This window comes from Netta rufina (genome assembly GCF_964035555.1).
Source record: "Netta rufina genome assembly, chromosome: 6".
Lineage (NCBI taxonomy): Eukaryota > Metazoa > Chordata > Aves > Anseriformes > Anatidae > Netta > Netta rufina.
Genome location: NC_140129.1, coordinates 14,926,313 through 14,949,570, shown reverse-complemented (window position 1 = coordinate 14,949,570; position 23,258 = coordinate 14,926,313). Strand labels below are relative to the sequence as shown.

Here is a 23,258-nt window from a genome sequence, read left to right as displayed (position 1 = left end):
GGGCTTAGACACAAAATTCTTTGTAATTATATAAGATATATTTATGTGAATTGAAAGCATGGTGTACCTGGTGTAAGAAATACTTGTTAAAGAAAAGGCACACTTTAGCTAGTGTTGGATATGAAAGAACTCGAAAGAGGATTGTACAGGAAGAACTGCTTTACATTCTTAACATGCTTATAATTCCATAAACAGCTTAGGGATCTGACTTATTCTATTAATGCAATTGGCTTCCTTCTGAGACTTATGCTTTATTTTGTAATACTGTTCGAGCAGGTAAACGCTTCTGTTTTTAGGGATGTATTTCTCCACATTTCTTCAAATTTTTATTCCAAACTGCATTGAAAGAGGATAACATATATAATAGGGATTCCTCTGTTCTGAGAGGTACTTAAGCTTTTTTGAGTCCTTTGATCTTCCTTATCCCTAAAACAGTACAAAGAGGTGTAGGGCAGTGTTTAAGTATCCTAGAATATTAAAAATAAGTTGAGTAGATGGTGGCTGCTGTGTTTATGAATTACCAGCTGTTTTAAGTCTAAGTTGCTGAAAAGTTCTCCTTACATCATTGCTTTAGTATTTCATCTTTGTGACGTTCCTAAAAGTGAGAAATAATGCCTCTTTGTTGCTGTTGATTTATTTGGTGTTCTGAATGCCTCTTTGTTGCTGCTGAATTTAGTGTTCTAAAATAATCTTAGATGTTTCTTTTCCTTGGGAGAATTTCAAGTGCATGACAGCTTCTAGGTAATATATTTGCTTAAACTTGTAGACAGTGTACGTGACTGCAGTATCAGTCTCCTTGTAAAGTTCTAGTAATGTGGAAGAAATTGAATTTATTGTCTCTGTTATCAGATACCATTTATAAGCTTTCTATTTAAAGTGTCCTGGGAATCTGCTTAACCTCTGAAACCCCAAATTCCAGATAGAGCTGGCCTACAGCTGGGAGACTCAGGCCTTTCTTTTCCTTCCTGTTAGAAGAAAGCTTGTGTACTATGTTACTGTGACAGAAATAAACATTTGAGTACATGCAGTCTTTTGGGGAGTAATTTTGAAATGCTGATACAATTTTCTATGATTATAGATTGACTACTAAAACAAACATTGTTTGAACTAGCCTCAGATAGATAGTACACTGTGTACATTTGTGGTTTCTGTGTTGCCTTCATAGAAATTTGGCTAATGTGGAAGAGATTGGAATGTGTTCGTACATTAACCACGTTATTACCATGACTACATTATACGTTCAACAGGTATGTGTTTACTAATTGTCTGTTATTTTCCCCATCTGATACTTCCTGCTCTGGCTTATGTGATCCCCCTCTAAGTAAGAAAGTGTTTGTGGGGGAGAACATGAGGGTTCAGAGCTTCTGGAGGAGTACAGGAATGAATTTTAATTAATTTTTAGTTATTAGAAATCGTCTGACAACAGCTTTTTTTTTTTTTTTTTTTTTACCCCCATTCTGCAGTTAAAAAGCAAAACAAAAGAGAAAGAAATGGCAGATCAGACCCCAATAGAAGAATTTGTGAGACATGCACTGGCTTTTTGTGAAAGTCTCTACGATCCATATCGAAACTGGAGGCAGCGAGTTGCAGGGTAAGTGGGGATCAGGACTGGATCATAAACTGTGTTTTATAACTGCAGATAAATTATATATATTAGGTTTCTAACAGAACTACTGCTGCCTTATGTCAAACTACAATAAAATGTAGTTGTGTGCACAGCTGTTGTGCTGTTGCATTGTACAGCTGTTTGAGTTGATAGTCATAAGCATTTGATTTGATGCTGTGTTAGTTTTTTTCAAAGACACTTGAGAATAGAGTTAATGATTTTTTTTTATTTTTTATTTTTTTTTTTACCAAATTAAACATTGAGCAGGCACTCTTGAAAGTGAACTTCAGTGCCACCAGAGTTGTCAGTACTGGTATATCCTGTTCTGTTCAGTGGTAAAACAGCTCTGAGTCGTTTTGAAAAGTGGGTAGAGAGCCAGGAAATGGGCTTTCTGAGATAAACTTCTGTCATTTTAGGCTCAGGCCCTGCTCTTAGAAGCTGCTAGTGATTCACTTTCTGCTGTAACTGGCTCTTCAGAGTCTAGCTGTTAAAAATTCCTATGAGATTTTTCATGTACAATTCTCCCTTATTACTACCAAATTTATTAGAATAATATTAAACGTATGTGGTCTTCCACAGTATAGTCAACAAGTTTTTCTGCTGTGTCTACAAGTCCTGGAGTTGTTGATTGCTCCTTGCTGCTATCATTCAGAGCTGCTCTTCCTTTAGTTCCTTAGTTTTATTTCTATCAGGAAACTTTTGATATGCATACTAAATATTGGACTTATTCATGGAAATAACTAAAGGCATAGAAAGAACACATCTCATCTTACTTAGTCTTGTAAAATTTAGGGTCCCTTTTCACAGTTTATATCCTGTAGAACTGGGCTGCATTTGTGCAGCAAGTTGCTTCTGTTTCTACACATACAGAGTGGAGGTCACACAGAGTGATGTACCCTGGTTTCTGGGGTTTCTTTGTAGCTGGCAACCTGTAGTATGTTATAACACTGCATGGACTGCAGGTTTTAGGAGGCTGTCTTTCACAGTAGAATCACGATCTTAGAGGTTTTTTCCAACCTGAATGATTCTATGACTAACTAGTCCAACGTTTAATCTAGTATTATTTAGTACTAGGTTAGATAAAACAAGCAATACTAAAGCTAGTAATACTGTCTTTTTTTTCCATAACAGCTTGAATCGCTGTTCACGAAGTAAACAGAATATTACAATGAATCAATATAACCACATTGTAGAAAATGTTATATTTTCTGAAACTGGATGTGATTTAGGTACATTTCAAAGACTACATGTATTTTCTGACAGTTTAGAGTTATTTGTTTTTGTTTTTTAAATGAGGTTATAAATCTCACGTTTTGTTTTGAGTTTGTAACTGACCAACATGAAGCTCTTTCCGTTGCTTTTTCCTTTCAAAAATTTGCTCGTTTCTTTAAACTATTGGAACAAGGAAGCCAGAGGGAAAGGGGCAGGTGAAAGCAGTTGAATTAGAGCAAAATAAATTTTTGAAGATCACAGTATAAATATGTTGCATCTTTGAAAATAAGTTTGTAGGTGTATTGGTAGAATTAACTCCCTTTATTTTGTTCTCCCTACCTCTCATAATGAACTCACAATAATGTTTTGTCCCCATTTCAAATTGCATGGCTAAGAACTTTGGCAGTCCAGCTGATGACTTAGTTACAATAAGCAAAGACTAAATAGGACTTGATGTTTTTTTTGTTTGTTTTCGACCAAACCATATGGTAAAACAATACATTTTTCAAAAGAGTGGAACAGTAAGTAAACTCATGGTTAGTTGTGATTCGTTTTTTCAGGGTGAAATACTTCTTATTGTTTTTTGGACCCGCAGGCAAAACTTTTAATTTTTGGCAGGATTCTCTATGATGAAGTCATGAAGTAATAAATTATAAACAAAGTGTCTTATCTTTTTAAATGTAATTTCAGACGTATCCTAAGTACAGTTGAAAAGAGCAGACAGAAGTATAAACCGGCTTCTCTCACGGTTGAGTTTGTCCCTTTCTTTTATCGTAAGTATTATCAGCAGCATGTTTGAAAACGTTATTCTTTGGAGGAGTGAAGTTAATAATTCTAAGTTCTATTCCCCAAAGAATGTTTGATAAATCTTACTTGCATCTTACTTGCTTTCTGAGGCTGAATGAATTGAGATGCTTTTTCTTCCTTTTTGCTCTGGGCGGCACCATCTTGCCATCCTTACTTGTCTTTGAAAACCTGGCCTTTTATTTATTTATTTTCAGGCTTCTTTCAGTGCCTACTGTGGTTTAATAGGGTTGTCTCTGTGAATTCTCAACTTTTCCATATATTTAAATTGTTGAATATGTGCTTAGGACATTAGTAGTAATAGGTAGGACATGGTAGTACTAAAGACTTTTTCTGGTCTACTCAATATCATGATTTTCCACATTCTACGAATGATTTTAATTTGTCTCAAGCTCCCCAAAAGATTCAGAGGCTATAAAGTCAAGGAAGTAGTGGCCTTTGTTTCCTTTCAAGACCAGGTTGTAAAAAGAACTGTGCAATTTTCTTTTAAAAGAAGACTTATGCTTTCAGTGTGTATAGAAATGTTTCTTACTGGTAACTTGTAGTTGTCTTAAAAGTTACATTATTATTTTAATGAATATGGAATTCTTACACTTTCAATATCTGTTTTTTGTTTAGAATTTCAGTTTTTAGAAAACCAAGTCATTAACATTTTTATCTTGGAAGTTACTAATGTTTTACAATGGGTAATTCCGAATAAGAGTCCTTCCTGGTTTCAGTTGCAGCTTCTATGAGTGTTGTGTTAGTGTATACTCACTGCTTTGCGTATTAGCATGTCCTCAATAATAAATAGTAAATAATAGTAAATAGCCCTCAAAAAAGGGCTTATTTTGCATTTTGGTACAGTTGCTGTACCTCTATACGTCTGTCAGGCTTCCTGAAACATGTTTTATGTGAGTTGAAGGTTTGGCCTAGTGAATTGCTGATAAATGTAATGTTGTCATGTTCTTCTGATAATGCTGAAAGGGGTGCATTTGTGTCTGTCATTTACATGGAAAAAAAGTGGAGATCACATAGTTGACATTTTGTATTAAGTTCGCATGGTGACAAGGAGCAGGGGAGCTTATTTTTTATTATTCCTGTGTTTTTGAGAGGCGCGGGGGACAAAAACTTTGTATAATTTATGTGACCAAAATAAGGAAGCCTTGTACTTTTTATTTATTCCAATCAGAATGCTTTCAAGAAAGTGAACATCTCAAGGAAAGCCTGAAATGTTGCCTGCTACATCTCTTTGGAGCTATTGTGGCTGGTGGTCAGGTAAGGATGTTCTAAATTTTTTTTCAGCTGCTGAAGTCTTCAACCTCCTTTTCATTGTTAAAGGCTTACACATACCCCCATAATCAAGAAGAATTTGCTTACTATGAATTAGTTGTTAATCTTGTGAAATGTGAGGCCATTCTGTACAATAGTATCTAAAAGATAAAAGATTGGTTCTTTTTTCAAATAGCAGTTGCTATCTGTAACTACAGGTTCATAAGAACTTACTATAATATTTTTGCGTCATAAGAATTATATTCCTTTGCAGATAGAAACTTAGTTTAGTTATAAAGATGTAAATTTTATATCATCACATGGAATTATTTCCTTGCTTATTTCCTTGCGTGTTTCAGTAGGAGGTACAGGGAGTTTGTGTGAAAACACAGATCTAAAATGAAGTTTCAAATTAAGGTTTATTTAATACTAGGAGGTTATCAAGGTTACTTCATAAGAATTTTGACATCTGTTTAAATGATGTTTCCTTTTCCATATAAGCATTCTATTTTGAGAAAGAAGGCCTAGTTAAGTGGACAAAATGGGTCACATTTTATCTGTAGCCTTCAATGTAATTCAAGCAGAATGTTTCATATTCACTTAACAATTACAGTGCATAAATTAGAATGGACACAATATCACACGTTGCATGATTCAGGTATTTTCAAACCAGCAGTTTCCATTTGAGTTGTTTTCATCCTTAATTTTTTTCCCCATGGGTTTCAGAGGAATGCTCTTCAAGCAGTATCTCCTGCTACCATGGAAGTTTTGATGCGTGTTCTAGCAGACTGTGACAACTGGGATGATGGGAGTCCTGAGGAAGTGAGCAGAAAGGCAGAGCTTACTCTGAAGTGCCTGACAGAAGTTGTCCATATCCTTCTTACCAGCAGTTCTGACCAGCGGCAAGTGGAGACCAGTACAATATTGGAGAACTATTTTAAGCTGCTTAATTCAGACCATTCAGCTTTACCTAATTCAAGGCGATGTAGGCAGTGGGAGAGCAGGTTCATAGCTCTTCAGATCCAAATGCTGAGTGAGTACCCAATTGTGCAGTTCCTTTAAATATCTCTTAATAACTCAGAAACAAGTAATGATTCAATCATAATACTAATATAGCCAGATGCTTTACAAATAAGTGTTTCCCTTGCTATGCAATTGAAAATTTTCAAACAATTCTTCTCGTTGATGTTACTTTAGACATGCTCTTTCACAATCATATTTAATCAAAGTGTCAAGGTTCGTGGACTGCCAGTTTCTGTTGAAATTTTTTTTGCTAGGCAACAGCTGATGGTCTTCATAACTGCAGAGTAAGGAGGGTCTGTAATAAAATACCCATATGATGTCCATTTTGTGATGGTTTGCTTTTCAGATGGCATTACTATAAACACTGGCCAAAGATGATGGTCTTAAACAGTTGGTGCTAGGTCATTGGAGGATTAAAAAGATAAGCATTCAGGATTTGTGTTCTTTTTTTTTTTCCTCCACTTTGTTGTTCAGAGTGGCAAATATAAATATAGGTATTTCCTTCCCCAAAACTTCCAAGAAAACTGGAGTAGTATTAAGGTGACAAATGCTTACAATGAAAAGCTGCTGTAGAATACAGAGAAACTGCTTGATGAGGAAGCTAGTATTTCTGTGCTTTTAAAAAAAAGACATGATGGTTAGGTACTTAAAAATGGCAGTCTTTAAACAGAGCCCTAAAACAATCCAAGATATTATATAGATCAATTTTTTTCCAGATATGCTAGGTTATGTGATTTTTACAATGTCAAAACGTGTAGCTTTAGGTCTAGTGCTCTGTGCTTAAAATGTACATAATTTTTGAACATAGAATATATGGTGTATAGTTTGTTGTAAAATTTTTTCATGTTTATTATGTACCATTTCTGATTGTGTTCCAAAGGTAACAGATTAAAAAAAAAAAAAAAAAAGCTTAATGGATTTGGGAAGTATCTTGTTTTTGATGGCAGTTCTGTTTTAATTTTGTAGATACCATCACAGCCATGTTAGACTGCACAGATAGGCCTGTTCTGCAGGCAATTTTCCTTAACAGTAACTGCTTTGAGCATCTCATTCGACTGTTGCAGAACTGCAAGGTAAGTTCTCTCTTATCTGTGTTTTTTAACAAAACCAGTTTTGCAATGTTGCAGTTATATTAATTCCAATTATATATTCCTTCTAAATAAGTTATGATCTTTTTAGTGTCTACATGCTGAAAGTAAAACTTTAGTTTGGCTAGAGCCATAAATACTGTGAAAGATCTGAAAGATCTAAGTTGGTCTAATTGTGTATTTTTTGCTAATGAAGTATATTGCTTGTCTGTATTATAATTAAAAATACTCATTTTGAGTTCTGAGCAAAAAGACCTTTATAGACACTGCTCAAGCTGTTACAAATGTTATTAGATTGTTCTTCTCCTACGTAGGGTCTAGTGTTTACAGTAACACTTATTAATCTTGATCCCAGGATTTGCAAGCCAGCGTCTTCCACTGATTCCTCTGTAGATTTAATTTTCTTCTTCATATTCAGCAATATATGAAAAAATTGTTTGGATTATGATTTAACTGTACTCATAATCAGTGGTGGAATGCTAATTTACTTGAAATGTTTTGAACAGTGTTTGTGTTTTTTGTTTGTTTTTCATCTGTTCTGAAAATAGTTCACCTTTCCATTCTCCTACTGTGTTTGGGCATCTGTGCCTATTCTTATACTGACCTTGTACTCTGTAAGAAACTTCTTTCCTAGTTTCTTCTTAAATCATCAAGCAGTGAGACAATTACCTGTTCATGGAGACTCTGTCTTTGTTCCTGCTCTTATGTAAACAAGTGGGATTTATAATTTAGGAAAGCAGGAATGCTTACTTCTTTTTTTGATTGTTCCTTTCATTTCCACTCTGCTTGTATGTCTGTCATAAGATACGCATTTTGGAGTTTTTATCTTGCGATAGTCTTACATGCTACTGTGATGAATTGGCTATCAATGCTGCCAGGTTACCACATAGTATTTTTATTAACTTTTTTGCTTTTTTTTTTAGTGAAAATATCCCCAAGGATGATAAATGGGAAGGGGTGTGTGGATCTGGGAAAGATGTTGTGTTTTCCAGTACATCTTTACACTTTTTGAACATCAAATGGCAAAGATGAATTTAGTATTGGAATTATGATTTCCCCTTGTTACTGGAGGAAGAAGACCCTATTTCTAGATTTTAATTTTTTTCTTCCCTGCGCATGAAGATCTTGTTACTGGATTCATTAGCAAGCTGTGTAAAACACAGTTCTGCAGTTCTGTGTCAGATAGCAGGAGAGCTCAGACACAGATATGAAACTCGGGAATGTATTTGATCTTCAGCAGATCTGAAGAGAGAAACTTTCATGGAGAGAAAGGAGGGTCAAAGAAAATTCATACCACTGTTTCTATTACTATAGCTATCTCAATTTGAGGTATTCAAGCCCATACTTTAAAATCATTTGCTCTTCATCAGTCTTCTAAAACTTAAATCTTTTTTTTTCCCCATATTTGCTGGTTTTAAGCCTTATGGACAAATTGTCTTGCCTGAACTATGCTCTAGGATTAGAGATCACCACAAGAGCTTCTTAAAACTACTCAGTTAAGTTTTGGTGATCTGAATGTCACCTTTAGTCTGTGATATCCAAGAAGAGGGACTGTATTTTAAGAGGTATCAGAAGGGGCTCCTTCTATGCTAAGACATGTAACTAGTTGCTCGTAAGTCCTGAATCTGTTCTCTTTGATTAAATTCTTTTGGAGATCAGACTTTGAGCAAAGCACTATTACCTCTAGCAGAATGCCTGGTTGAAAATGTGTGACTATTGTCTGAACAGCTTTTACATAGAATACTTTTGACATATATTGTCAGAGTTAAAGTAACCCATCTGAAAAAATTGCCTTTTTTTTTTTTTTTTGCACGTCTGCATTTCCTTTTGTTTAAGGTTCTTATTTGCACTTGTTAATGCTATAACCCTCTGAATGTATTGTTGTAATTCTGAAGTATTAAGTGCTCTTGACTGTCATGTACTTTTTAAACTGACTTATATTTCTATGTGCTTTCATGCCTAAGTAAGTGTATCTTGAGTGTCCTCCTTTTTTTTTTTTTTTTTTTTTTTACCCTTATTTATGGAAGCTGATTTCCTAGGTTGCTCCTCGAAGGAGAGAATGCCTAATAGGTAATGGAAGGAAATGTATGAGGAAAAAATGGGGAATGCTTAGTTTTCACCCACTGAAGGAAAGATATATATATTTTTTGTGGTTGTTATTGGTTTTGTTTGTTTTGTTTTTAAAAGGATTTTTAAATCATTTTGATCATGGAATATTTAACATGTCTCTTTAGAATGTAAAAACAGAAGAAAAATTTTAGTCTTGATTAGATTATGACTGAAATTTGCACACAAAGTGACTGCAATGGATTATGAAGATACTTGAGTGAGTTTCAAACTTCTGAATTCAGGTGGAGAGGGGAGGAATCTAGCTGCTATACACAGAGCAGCTTATGCTTAAAATGCATGATAGGTATATGTTTTATTTACAACCTGTCAGATTCTTAAAATAAAAGCAGATATTTTACCCTTCTTCCTGTCCTGAAGGCTTATGTGCCCCAGAAATTCTACTGCTGTTGCTGTTAGACAGTTTAAATATTTTGTCTAGATATCTTCAGCCTTCACGTAGGATGAGACATAAGTGGGCACCAGTGAGGCACCTGTATCCATTTCTTTGCCAACGTTCCGTTTTTGTCTTTATTTCTTAAAAGTAAATTTTCATCATGTTGCATTTAGTAAATGAAATCAGTTGCTAAGCTGTTGACCACTTTTAACTTCTAGATAGGTCTGTTTCCTTGTCTTAGTGATTACATACTGACATCTAATTCAGGGGAAAAAAAGTGCAATAAGTGTCCAGCAAAAATACAGAGTAATCTTCAGTGTTCTAAGAATTAACAGAAGATTAATGTTAACGGAGGATTGCATCTCACCAGTGTGAGAACTCACTTGTATGTTAAACACAAATCTAGGGCAGCCTCCGCAGGTTTGGCTGGAGGTAACTGTTTAATGCAATTATTTCCATTATTCTTGTCTCTGTTTCTAACAGCTGTTTTTAAATGCTAACAATAAAGTGGCAGACAAGAGTGAAAAAGACCTTGCCAACAAATTACTGACAGAAATGAATGAGGACCAGGTACCTACCTAATCTGTATTTTGCTTCAGTTGAGGTTGAGACACAACGACAGGAAAATTGGTTCCTGTGCTTCACCTTAATGATCCTCTTTAAGCCTTTTGCAGCAATCCTTATGTTGCTGCAGCCATCAGTATTTTCTATCTGTGGAAAGTAATTTTCCTGATTGAATTCAACTTCAGTTTTATTTATCTGCTTCACATTGCAGATATTTCAATAAATTGAGCATCAGTTATGCATTTTTAAAAGGTGAAGTACATGAATAGAATCTAAATTCTATCAAGCTGGTGATTTTTTTCCTTCCCTTTCCTCTTTTTTGCTTCTTTGTCTCAGCACTGTGGTGTTTTGGATTCTGGGGCCTTGTTTGTGAATCTCAGTGGTTGTATTTGATGTCCTGATTCTGTGCTTGTCATCAAGAACAGATGTTCACAAAACAATGGACAGGCTGAATCAGGGAGGTAGGAATAGCCTGTTGCTTTAATTTTCCCGTAATGTTGTGGAAAGTACCAGATGGAAATTGTTGTTATATTAATTTTGTAGTAGAATAATTTACTCTGATGAAATATGTAAAGATGCGAAGTACGAAGTGTGGTAATCTACAAATTGTGATTATAATAGGTTTGGCTTTTTTAGAAACTCAGTGCGAGACTAACTGCATGTAAATGTTTATTCACATCTAACGGTCTTCTGATTCTTGACATTTCATTGTCAAAATATTTCTGATATGCAGTTTAATATTTCAGGGATAATGAAACTGAGTATGTTTGCACAGTTTTGCTCTAGGTTTACTGATGGACATGAGATGGTGCTCTGATTTTTTTGACCTTAAAACCAGCATAGAGATACCACCATAAACAAAAATTAGAGGGAAAAACTAACAGCAAAAAAAGATAACTTGAAATGGGAAAAGGAGATGTTAAGCAATGAGATGAGGTTATGGATGAGGACGCCACCTTACTGTGCTGGTGTGACTAATCTCTTATAATTTGTGTGTGGGTTGCATTGGTATATAGGGACTTAGATGTTAAATAAAACACTTTGTATGAAATGCACATGCCTGATGGATTGTCAAGCAGCACACACACACCTTACAAGAAACTTCTTAATTTGTTTTCCTCCCTCCCTCTTGAGGTTGTCCATTAGCTGCATGAGGAGAACCTGTTTGTCCATCAGAATATTTCAAGTGCAATGAGTTTTGTGAATGCTTCTCTCTTCTTCCTGAAGTATTGTCTATTGTTAATGCAATCTTTCTTGTAGGCTGTGGGCGTTACGAAATCTTTATTGGTGGGGAGATGATTTTTGGAGCATGTTGGTAAACTCTTGGTTTTCATCTTGGCAGAAGGGCATGGTATGGATTTTGGAATAGAATGGTCTTTGCACATTTGTATGTAACTTCTATACCTGCTACTTTCAGGTGTTTCAGGGACACCTAGACTGCTTGGCGGTATCAACCATTCAAGCCCTCACAGCAGTAATGCTCAAGTCTCCAGCTGCAAAGGTAACGGTACATGTGCAGTGGTCTACTCGCAATAGACCTCCTGATGCTGTCTCCAGTTAGCATTTTTATTGAAAAATTCTTGATAAGGAATCTTGCTAATTAAGATGAGCAACTTGTGTCTGCTAATTTCCGCCAGATAGGAGCAGTTGATTGGCATCCCTTATCTTTTTATTTGTTTCCAATGGCTGGATTTGAGATATTTTGATATCAAAACTGGAAGAATGGAGCACTAATGGTATTTGGAGCTGTTGTAAAGGGAGTAGTACATCGTTACTTGTCCCATGAATACCTGGGATAGAATTAATGAGTATTTGCAGAGTATAGCTTCAGAGAGGAGTAGGTATTGTAGCTTTACTGTGTCTTTAATCCAGGACCATACTGCTGTCTAAATGGTGGTCTTGCCATTACCCTGCCTTTCCTTTGTAGTTATTCTTGTTGTTTGATAAATAGATAGGCAGTGGTTAGTTTGTGAATCTGACTAGAAGCTGAGGCTGCAGAGAAGTAGAGTTATTCTTAGATTGCTTAGTCTGTTAGATTCACCCTGTGGCTGAATGATTCCTGGCACAGGGAAAGGGGTATGACTGCACAGTGCAGGCCAACATAAGACTGGAAATCACCTGATTTGGTTGCTACTTTCAGTACAGTCTGAGTGAGAAATGATAAGGTAGTAAATTAGGCTCCTCCAAAGCATAACTCAGAGTACTCATATCTCCACTGTCTCTGGGAAGCCCGGTAAAAGTTGTGTGGTAGGGTTGGGAACTCGTAATTCACAAAGGTCAGTAAACTTTTTACCTGTGCTTCCACTGCAACATACATATCTTCGCATATTTGCTTAAGCAATTGTATCATTTCTGCTGATACATTCATCCATCTATTTTAATTTCAGTACAGAATACAGTGGGGAGAAGAATATGCATTTTGTATGAGGTGTTTTCTGTCTACTAAGTTAAAAAAAAAAAAAAAAAAAAAAAAAGTACTACATTCTGGATTTTGTGGCATGATTTATTTTTTCCTTCACATAGAAGTGACTCATTTTAAAAAAAACAAACAAACAAACAAACAAAAAAACTTTCCTAGAACACTTTTCTAATTTTTGGAATGTTTAGGATGGGTGATTTTTAATCAAGCTGGTTTAGGAAAATCTTTTACCCTGAAAATATCTGGATACTTAAAATTCTCAACATAACCAGTCCATTTCATTGTAGTTTGTGTTAAACAAAATAAGGCTATTGGTATTTTGTGATAGACTTAACATTTTGAGTATACCAAAGCAATTATATTTTTGTATAAGTAATTACTAAAATGTAATTTTGATCTTTTTCTGCATGCTGTAGTGAGATCCTTCTGTAGCAAAATGGGCTTATTAACGGAAGGATTTCTAGCCTGTAAAATATTATTTTTGCATTCTAATTATTTTGTATCTAATATTTTGTTAAATTAAACTTGTTGCAGTAGAAGAAAAACTTGTGTCCCTTCTATTTGTTATTGAGACTTGGATTTTTATCCTCAGGAGGTCTTCAAGGAGAGAATTGGTTATGCGCATATATATGAGGTACTAAAATCGCTGGGTCAACCCTCACGGGAATTACTAGAAGAACTCATGAATATGGTGAGATATGCTTTCTTTGAATGCTGTCTAAAATGCTTATGCCTCTTCAGCAGTAATTCTACTTTTATGGTGTTTCATATCTGATTTTTCTGCTGTTTTTCAGGCTGTTGAAGGTGACCACATGGCTGTTGGAATACTAGGCATTAGTAATGTCCAGCCATTATTGCTGCTTATCCAGTGGCTTCCAGAGCTAGAGTCACACGACCTGCAGATTTTCATCTCAAATTGGTTGAGGCGGATCTGCTGTATTAACAGACAGAGTCGTGCCACATGTGTCAATGCGAACATGGTCATCCGTATTATTGAGACATTAAATTCCCATTCTGCGCTCCACTGTACTTGTGCAGAGAACCTGATTGCCCTTTTGGGCTCTTTGGGGAGCCAGTCAATGGGATCAGAAGAATTGCTTCAGCTAATACGGCTCCTGAGGACAGAGGAACCAAGGCGGGCTCACCCTTACGTTGTTCCAGTGATGCGAGCCATTCTGGCAATGGCCCGCAAGCAAGGCATGGCGAGTGCCTTGCAGTATTTCAACTTGTATCACAGCATGGCAGGAATTGCAGTTCCATCAATTCAGAAGTGGCCGGGCTCTGCATTTTCTTTCAGTGCTTGGCTTTGCCTTGACCAGGACCAGGTGGACCCTAGCACAACTAACAAAAACGGCAAGCGGAAGCAACTCTATAGGTACGGTTATCATAATGACTTCAGCAGCACAAATCTAGGTCATCTGTTCCCTGTGGCATATGGCACCCTATTACATGCGGTATTCAATCTCTTCTTCATAGTATGCAATATATAGCACTTAGTTTGGTTAGTTTGCAAAAGGGAGCAATATCATCCTTCGCCACAACCAGGCTGTGTTAGGAAATAAGCATGTAGTTTCTCAATTACACTACTTCCTTATCTGTAGTTCTTGTCTGCAGTTTCATTATCCACGACTCTGAATCACGTTTTTAAGGTATGTAGCTTAAAAACAACAACAGCAAAACACCCCAAAACAATAGTCTTCCCACTGTTTTCTGTGAAGGCAGTGGAATCTGTGTTTCATACAAAAGAGCAACAAAAAGGGCACCTTCATCAGTTTAAATAGACATTGGCATGGTTTGTTCTTGATAGTTTATTTAAGTGTGGGTTAACTATCTGGGTACAAATGTTCAATAGGAACGTCAGCAGTATTTATACAGCAGAGCCCTGATGAAGGGTGCCACCTGATGAACTGTCATAACACTGTTTTCAGTTGGTCAGTGTGTGCCACTGAAGTTCTTAAATGGACTGTGGTCCTAGAAAACCATGGTGGAATTACACTATGAAGTTAAAAAAAAAAAAAAAAAGTCTATTTACGGCTTTTTTTTTCTATGTGATGCTGCTATACCAATAACTGGCTGTTTTTCTATCATTTTATGTATAATTTTGACGAAATTATGCCAGATATTTGAAGCTGTGTATAATTTCAGTACAGAATCTGTAGCTTCATTGTAGGGCAATATTGATGTATTTTTGTTACAGGGCATTGATATTGGCAATAATGAATGTACATATTCTGTATTGAAATTAGTACAAAGAAATATTAAAAATTCCAGTGTCACTTAAAAAAAAAAAAAAGATTTCTCATGACACGCCTGTGCTTGCAGGGCTTATTTATAGATAGTTGCTGATAGCTGATCTTCATTATACTGAGTGAAATAAGTGTAGTCATTGTTATATATATTATTTTGCATTAAGGTTCTTGCTGACAGATAATCACATGTTAAGAAAAAAAAAATCCTTAAAAATCACTTCCCTTCCTTGTAGTAGTTCTGTGTCTTGTTCTTTGGAACAAAAGTGATAACTAGTCAAATAGTAAATATGTGAGCAGCGACAAACAGCTTGAGTTGCTTCTCTCCTAATGAAAATACTGTTAGGCGACTTCCAGTAGGTTTGATGGAGTAAGTCCTTGACTGTGTGTTCTGTTGTCTTTCTATAGCTTTTTTACGGGAAGTGGTATGGGTTTTGAAGCCTTTATTACGTGCTCTGGGGTATTGGTGGTTGCAGTTTGCACAAAGAGGGAATATACGACAGTGATGCTTCCAGACCACTGTTTTTTTGACTCACTCTGGGTAAGATTTGATACTGAAAAACATTGTTTAGGACAGTACTGTTAGCTCAGAAGTCACAAGGGTTTTTTTTTTTTGTTGTTTTTTTTTTGTTTTGTTTTGTTTGTTTGTTTGATTGTTTGTTTGTGGTTTTATAAAAGGTCTATAAAGTCTATTTTATCATACTTGGTTTTGATCTTATGTAATTAATTAAACTCAAATGATACAAGCATTTTCCATGTAGATTAGCAGTTGATTAAGATAAATTACAACTATATTGTTATGATCATTGTTATTGATAAGCTGATGATTAGTGTTGTGTTTTTTTTATAGAGGTGTGGTTTTTTTTTAGTGGAGTTTTTTTAACGTGCAGATTTTTTATATTTAATTAAAACAAGCATATTGGATGTGATGCTAAGTGCACACTACTGTGTTTATGCCTTGCCTTTTTCTATTCCCATATTTAAGGACTGATATGCATTATCATGTAAGAGCTATACCTCTTTTCTTCCCAAAACCTGTTTAAAAAGTAAACTACTTGGAAATAGAAGCAGTTGACAGCTGGTGGTATCTTCTTTATACTATGGATTTATTTTCCAAAGCAGTTTCTTAAATGGTTTCCTCACCAGATTAGTAGAGATGAAGTTAAATAATAATGTACGGTCACTTCTGTGATTCTGTCATTTTCATGCAGTACTTTTTAATAATGTCTTATTTATTTTATTAACCAGCACAACATAACAATTGTTCACATGCCTGGAAAGAGGCCATTTGGTCAGAGCCTTGTATACATCTATGTCAACGGACAGCAGAAGATCTCTGCTCCACTTCGATTCCCTGCCATGAATGAAGTAAGTTCACCTTCTGTGTCATACCCCTGTCCTGATGAACTCGCATAGAGGAACGAGAACAGAGTTGGCTTCTTTTTAATAAGGAATTTGAGTAAGTTTATGATAGTTAGCGTATTGCTATTATGTTCAATTTTGGTCAGTGTGCAGACTATCAAATGGGTGAATAAGTGTAACTAACCAAGTAATGCTTGCATAGTCATCTCAATTTAAAAACAAAACTAAAAAAGAGTTTACCTTGTTTAGATGGTAGGGGAGCTGTCAGACATACTGACATACTTCATGATGAATAGTCACCTCTGCAAGTAGGATTGGTGTGGTAGTACTCACTCAGAAATACTTACTTGTATTTTCTGTGTGTCCCCATAATACAGGCTAGTCTTACACCTGCTTTGTTAGCTGGATAAGCAGTGTGCATGCAGCTAATCTAAACATTTCAAATGTGTATGTATTTAACCTAAAATCTCATTTAAGCCATCAAAATGAGTATATACCATGTTCAGTTTTCTTTGAAAGCATTGTCCATTCTTTGTGTGGAACAAATCATTTTTAAATTGGGTACAATACTGACCATTTTTCCTCTTTTTCTAAGTCCTCCTTTGATATTTGTTAAGTATTGTGAGTAATTTTTGTAAACACTTAGTAAACATTTAGTAATTTAGTAAACATTTAGCGAACATTTAAATTGGACATGGTCATGGTATAACAAGTAAATGCTATTTCCATTGCAAGATAAAACTCTGGATTTTGGCTCAATTGTAGAAGAAGCACTATTAAGTAATGTAGCTAAATGTCAGGCAGGTAAGCCTCCCCATGAGGGCATCTATTTGAGTGGAGTAACAAGAAGAATACAGTAGCACATATGCTGCGGCTAGTATTTTCAAATATAATCCAGAAGAGAAATATCTACCCGGGTATCTTACCAAGGTACCATCCTTCCTGGCTCTGCTCCTGCCAGCTTTTTTTGGCACGCCAACAGCTGAGGTTACCAAATTTGCTTTTGATCGTAGAAGGGGCACTCTCTGCTGTTATGGAGAGCGCGCATTCTTTTCATACTATGCTGGATTACTGATTCTAGAGGACATGCCAGAACTTGCTACTCCTGATTTAATTTATTTAGTTCAGGTTTGCCAGAGTCTTCAGATTTGGTTTGCAAACTGATGGGGTGGGGGGGAGAAGGAGCTTAGATTTAGTGTGTCTTTTTTTTTCCCATGCTTGACTGTCCAGCCTTTTACTTCTTGCTGCATTGGTTCAGCTGGCCAAAGAACAACGACTCCTCCTCCATCTCAGATACCAGACCCACCTTTTTCCTCCCCTATCATGCCCCATCGTACGTCACTTGGGGGCATTCTGTCTCCAGGAAGTTGGGGTGGAATGCTTGCAAAACCGGAGCTGATCACCAAGATGATCTCAGCAGGGACTCAGGATAGTGAATGGGGATGTCCAACATCTTTGGAGGGACACCTTGGATCAGTTATCATCTTTCATGAAGCACTGCAACCCTCTCAGGTGAAAGCGTTGTATTTAGCAGGTAAGCAGTGATTATACTGGTTTAGTGGAACAAAATGGATGAGTTATGGAAGTACCCCACTGAGTTTTGCTCTATACATACACATAACGATGAAGTGAAAATCCAGAAGAATTGCAGAGCTAACCTAAATGGGTTTGCTAAGAGGGACTTACAACAAAGCTCTAAATGGAATTCTAAGTATTTTTAGTTTTATTTGAAATGTTAGGTTTACTTAAGCTCATCTATTTATATGCACAAACCTGCCAAAATTAAAATTTTATATAATATTTTCACTGTTGAGTTCTTAATTTTTTCCTACTGTTTGCTTACATGTGTGCTTACAGTTGAAATGATTTAAAGTTTTGCTGCTGTTGATAAGCCATTGAGGTGATGTATGCTTGAGGATTTTTCCACAAAAATCAATCAATTTAGGGGTGATTTAAAATACATATATATTCTGGTAAGCTATGTCTTATGGTTTAAGGTGTTAAGGCAGTAAGTTCCATACTGACCTGCAGTTGTTAGAGATAAGCACGGAAGTACTTCCGTTTAAAGGAATTATTTTCTGTTACTAAACAAAGATGTCTTGAAGATTACTCACTGTCTGGTCATTTGGGCTTGATGACAAATGGATTGGTGGCAAGTATCAGGAGACAGGTGTTTTTAAAGACAGAACCATAGCTGTTTATACAGACTAAAATATCTTTAAATAGCATTTTATTTAGCATTTTACCAAGAATATGTGTTTCGTTTTAAGAAGACTGTATTGAATGGATGACTTAGATCAAAAGATTACTTCAAAGCATGTCTCAAATAAGTGTGTTTTGGGGTGTCCAATTAAAGGTTCCAACAAAGAATAGTAGTATAAAATTTGTGAATATCAACATTAATATTCAGTGAACTCTTAAAAATGAAAACTAATAATTATGTACATTTATTTTATAGGTCCAAACTGCTTAACTCCATGGAAATCTCAAGAGTCTGAAGTAGCAGACCTCCCCAGTAAGGTGTTGCTTCATTACACACCAAAGGTATGAAATAATATGTAGTTTTACTTTGTTTACATAACCTGCAATAATTTTCAAACTTGTTCTAGATGTTCCTTATTGTTTTGCTATTGCTATTTCAATAGAACAAGTGAATATAGCATTTTTATGCTGTGATTAAGGAAAGATGAAGAGCAGTGAGAGCTTTTTTAAACTGTTGTACAGGGTAACCTATTAAAGTGTTATTTTTATTTGGCAAAAGGACAAAATTATCTTGTGCAATTGCAAATGTCAAATCTAAGATAACATAAATTATATTCCAGGGGTCCTAAATTGTTTAAATACTACCAACACAATGGCACAAACTTTCTGAAACATACGTCATTTAGAAACCTTATTTGATGTTGAAGCATCTGTACCTTGTTTCTTAAATAATACTGTAGCCTTTTAATTTGTTTAACAGGCCTGCAGAAATCCAATTTGTCTTGACCTGTCTGCTAATCTCTTACATGGAAGACTAACTGGAAACAAAGTAGTGAACTGGGACATCAAGGTAAATGCATACTGAACTGGCAAAGCCTGATGGAAATGTGATAGTAGCCATACATGTTCACCTACCTTTTGGAATGCTGGAGGTTATTGTCATATTGCTAATGACATTTAACTGATACAGACAGGTTTTGTAATGACCATTAATGGGCTAATGCTGTAGCTGGAGTAGTGTTGCCTTACCTTTAATGAGAATTTACAAGGGTTGCTGCTCTTAATGGGGTTATCTGATTCATACGGGCCATGCAAATCATCTTCGTTTAACTTTTGCCAGCAGTTATAATAACAGTACTACTGTTTCTTTAGTATTGGTGATTAAGATTTTACATTTTCTGGCTAAATCAGTTTCTAGTCTCTTGCTCAAACATTCTATTATAGCAAAACTGTCCTATCTGTATTTTTTCTTCGTTTGTTTGTTCTCTTCCTTCTTATTCAACACTTAGGGGGATCCATATGTTCTTCTGGTTGATCAGCTCTCTAAGACTGACAGGTCAGGTCTGACATTATACTATAGACTTAAAACTCACTGTGAAGTGCACCCCAGCTTAATAAATATTTTCCTCTACCTGTTTGCTTATTAGTTCCAAAATCACAAGCACATATTAACATAAAAAATTCAAGTCAGGCTTCTCAATGTCAATGAGAAAGTCAACTTATTTTCAGCAAAGGAGCTTGATCTAGAAACACTGACATGATAAAAGGTATTTTAATTTAGATGGATTATATTCAATTCTGTTCTGTAGATGATCTTTTCTTACAACAAAAGTAAAGGTAAATGAAGGTAAATGTATGAATGCTGTGCATATGCTCTAACTAGTGGAGATTAATGTTAAGAAAATTCAAATATGCCTGCTAGTTAACTTCGCTTAATACTTTGCAGAAAATGTAATTTGTTGCCCTTATCCCCAGTAGTGGGAAGAGGGGTGGGTGAGGATGGTTAATATCTCTAGCTTCGTGGGAAAGCATATCGAGAGTACAAGTCTTAGAAAAATAGTTGGACTTCATTAACAAACACGATGGGATTTGGCACCCTCTTGAGAAGACATAAAATGTGATGCTGATCAGGAGGAGCTCATAAGGAGATAGCTACAGCCTGAAAGGAGTTAAAGCTACTGCTGGCTTTAGGTTCACAGAAATTCTGTTTTTTCAACTTTCAAAAATGTCGTGGTTATTGTTTTGCCCAGCTAACTAGAAAGCTTCATCCATGAGATAAATTTTGCAAATTTTTTTTTTTTTAAACTTCCTTATTTTCTGTTCAATTATCATTAAATTCACCTTAATAAACACGAGGATACCTGGACTGGGAAGGAACATCATAAAGACATATGTAATACAGTAACAATTGAAAAACTGGAACATGATGGAGGTAAAAAGAATGGTTTCCTCCACTTCTCTCCAACATTTCCAGGAAGGGAGAGTGATATCCTGCATTAATAGACTGGCTTACAGAATGTTGTTTTTATTTGTTTTTTTAAACTTTTAGGTAACAATAGTTTTCACTGAACTAAGCTGGGCAGGTGAACAGGTATCTCTGGCTAGCTTTCTGGTTACTATCTGAGACCCAGATTTTTTTAAAGTGACATTTGGAATCACTTCTAGGAATCTTGTGATTTGAATATATTATACCTTAACGCAAGGAACTTTATTGGAAGTGTTGTGCTACCCCTGTTTGAGAGGAAGGGAAATAAAATGTATCTTAGGAGACTTGAATTCTAAAAATGAGGATTAGAATTGAGGTATATGTGAAGTTACTTTAAAAAAATCAAACTTGATTTTTTTTAAATAGCCTGAAATTGAAATCTTGCAGGAATAGGATTAAAACACAGATATATAGTTTCCTTCCTGCTTGCTGCAAGTAACTGAGGTAACAGAAAAATATATTTCTCTGTTTTTGAAATATTTTTAATAGAAGATTCTGTCCAATAGTTGTATCCTTCAGGTTCCTGCGTTGTTGAGGGGAGGTGGAAGGAAATGCAAAAATACACTTTGAGAGCAAGAGCAGGCATGTGTAACTACAGCGCCTAAAGCTACAGCAATTCTCTTGTTAAATTCAGTATTTTAAACTAGTTTCAAAGTGACATGAAATAGTCTGATTTGTGAGTTCATAAGGTTCCTTGTATGTAGAGTGGATTTTGGTTACATAGTTCAGAGGGTTTTATTTATAGTGACCTTTTTCTCCCATTTCTCTTGATTTAGGATATGATCAACTGCATTGGCGGAATAAATGTGCTGTTTCCGTTGCTGGAGCAGATCAGTTTCCTTGGTGGACAGGTGCCTGAGAAGTCTGAAGGGGAAACTCTACCACCTCCAGAAGCAGTGACTCCTGTAGAGGGTGACTGGGTGGTATTGGCATCCACAAAGGCATCAGGTAGAAAAGTACAGTTGAGATGAAATTGTTCTTAAGCTTGATTTTAATTAAAAATCTTCCTGTGAATGACAGCCATTCTATTACGTGCTGGTTTTCCAAAGTAGCAATGTACAGCTGACAGACTGTTCCTGTTACTCATATGATATGGTTACTGAACGCCAGCAGTTCAGCACTATGTAAAAATAACTTAATAATATATTGCAAATATAAATGTATTTGATAGCATTACTTTTCTTTTAATGATTTACTCTTATATTAGCGTCAAAATATGCAGTTATTTTTATTTCTCGTCTGAAAAAGTGGTTCTTATTATTTTGAGAAATATATTTTTTTAATGTAAAACCTGCTAATATCAATAGGAGGAGCTTTCCTGCAACATGAATGCTGGGTCAGACAGCCAAACACAAACTTTGCAGTATCAGAACAGTGCTGTGTAGACTTCAGTTAAACTTTAATTTTCTTAGGAAAATGTCCACAGAGACAAATCAAGAAAAAAAAAAAATCCACTCTACTGATATAAATTGGAAATAAACTTTTGTCAGCAAACACTGGGAAACCAAGGCTTGCAAGGGAAACAACATTTTTGTTTGTTTTGAATTTGAGATGGTGGAATAAATATCTATATTTGTATATTTCCCTCCTCCCAATTCTTACATATGTCTAGAAAGTTTGACTTTGCAACTGCAGAGGGAGAATAACTGCAGCATATGCAAAAGCCTGTAACTGAAAGGAGAGAGGTCTGTCTATGCTATAGCCAGATAGATGAAGCAACTGGGTCACTTTGTTCTGGAGGGGCAATGAAAGACTGATTCTTCATTGGAAAAAAGTCTAAAGACAGCCTACAGCTCTGGAAATAATGCATCAGGAGTAAGGAAGTTCAGGAAATAGTGACGAATATAAACACTTCATCTTACTTTTCCCCTCACTGTCCAACAGTCATCCATGAGGCTTTTGCTACTGTTCTGTTTTGCAGAAGCACGGCTGGAGAAGAATGTTGTTGCAACTTTCATCTTGGTGATAAAACACTTTATTCAGAGGCATCATGTTAATCAGGAAAATCTGATTCACTCCCATGGAGTTGCCACCCTAGGAGCCTTGTTACAGAAGGTGAGCAAATTTGAGAAACAACCCATAGTAATGAATGTTACAGCTGAGTAGTAATGCAAGTTATGAATGAAGTCCTGATTACTTTGAAACATTCTTAATTTGTACAGGATGCAAGGCTTCTCTCAAAGACTTACTTCATCTATGCTCTTCTTTCTCATATATCTGAAAAACAAGAAGATATAAGGAGTTGATCTTGGTCTACAAAGTGAAACATGGTGTTTAGTCTTTATTTCCTCTTCTACTTTTTTTTTGGTTATTGATACTGTATTATGTTTTTTTTCAAACTAGACTGGTTTGCATGTATATTATTGCTTTAATAACTGCAGACTTGCTATAGAAGAGAAAATCTTCATTTTCTAAAAAAAAAAAAATGTTTAAAAAAAGAGAATATCTTAAGAATCTCTTCATATTTTGAGTATTAAAACATGGTGTTCTTTTGAAAGGTGCCAAGCAACTTAATGGATGTGAATGTACTGATGGCTGTACAGTTGTTGATAGAGCAAGTCTCAGTAGAAAAGAACATGCAGCTTTTACAACAGATGTATCAACACTTACTTTTTGACTTCAGCATCTGGAACAGTGGGGACTTCCCCTTCAGAATTGGTGAGCTTTTGGACTTCAGTAACTGCACAAAGACGCAGAACTTTTCACTTGACA

General features: G+C 35.7%; 1 protein-coding gene across 1 annotated transcript in view; it reads left to right on the top strand.

Annotated features, from left to right (window-relative positions):
- The window catches only part of NBEAL1 (neurobeachin like 1), an 84,197-nt gene that overhangs the window by 22,724 nt on the left and 38,215 nt on the right, over positions 1-23,258 (top strand). Inside the window, exons 5-21 of the mRNA XM_084289310.1 lie at positions 1,166-1,247; positions 1,464-1,591; positions 3,509-3,591; positions 4,794-4,879; positions 5,600-5,906; positions 6,863-6,969; positions 11,469-11,552; positions 13,063-13,161; positions 13,265-13,845; positions 15,125-15,257; positions 15,965-16,084; positions 17,309-17,612; positions 18,537-18,622; positions 19,041-19,130; positions 21,323-21,494; positions 22,468-22,601; positions 23,045-23,204. Of these exons, the coding sequence (XP_084145436.1) occupies positions 1,166-1,247; positions 1,464-1,591; positions 3,509-3,591; positions 4,794-4,879; positions 5,600-5,906; positions 6,863-6,969; positions 11,469-11,552; positions 13,063-13,161; positions 13,265-13,845; positions 15,125-15,257; positions 15,965-16,084; positions 17,309-17,612; positions 18,537-18,622; positions 19,041-19,130; positions 21,323-21,494; positions 22,468-22,601; positions 23,045-23,204 (2,756 nt within the window). The remainder of the gene's footprint in view (positions 1-1,165; positions 1,248-1,463; positions 1,592-3,508; positions 3,592-4,793; positions 4,880-5,599; positions 5,907-6,862; positions 6,970-11,468; positions 11,553-13,062; positions 13,162-13,264; positions 13,846-15,124; positions 15,258-15,964; positions 16,085-17,308; positions 17,613-18,536; positions 18,623-19,040; positions 19,131-21,322; positions 21,495-22,467; positions 22,602-23,044; positions 23,205-23,258) is intronic.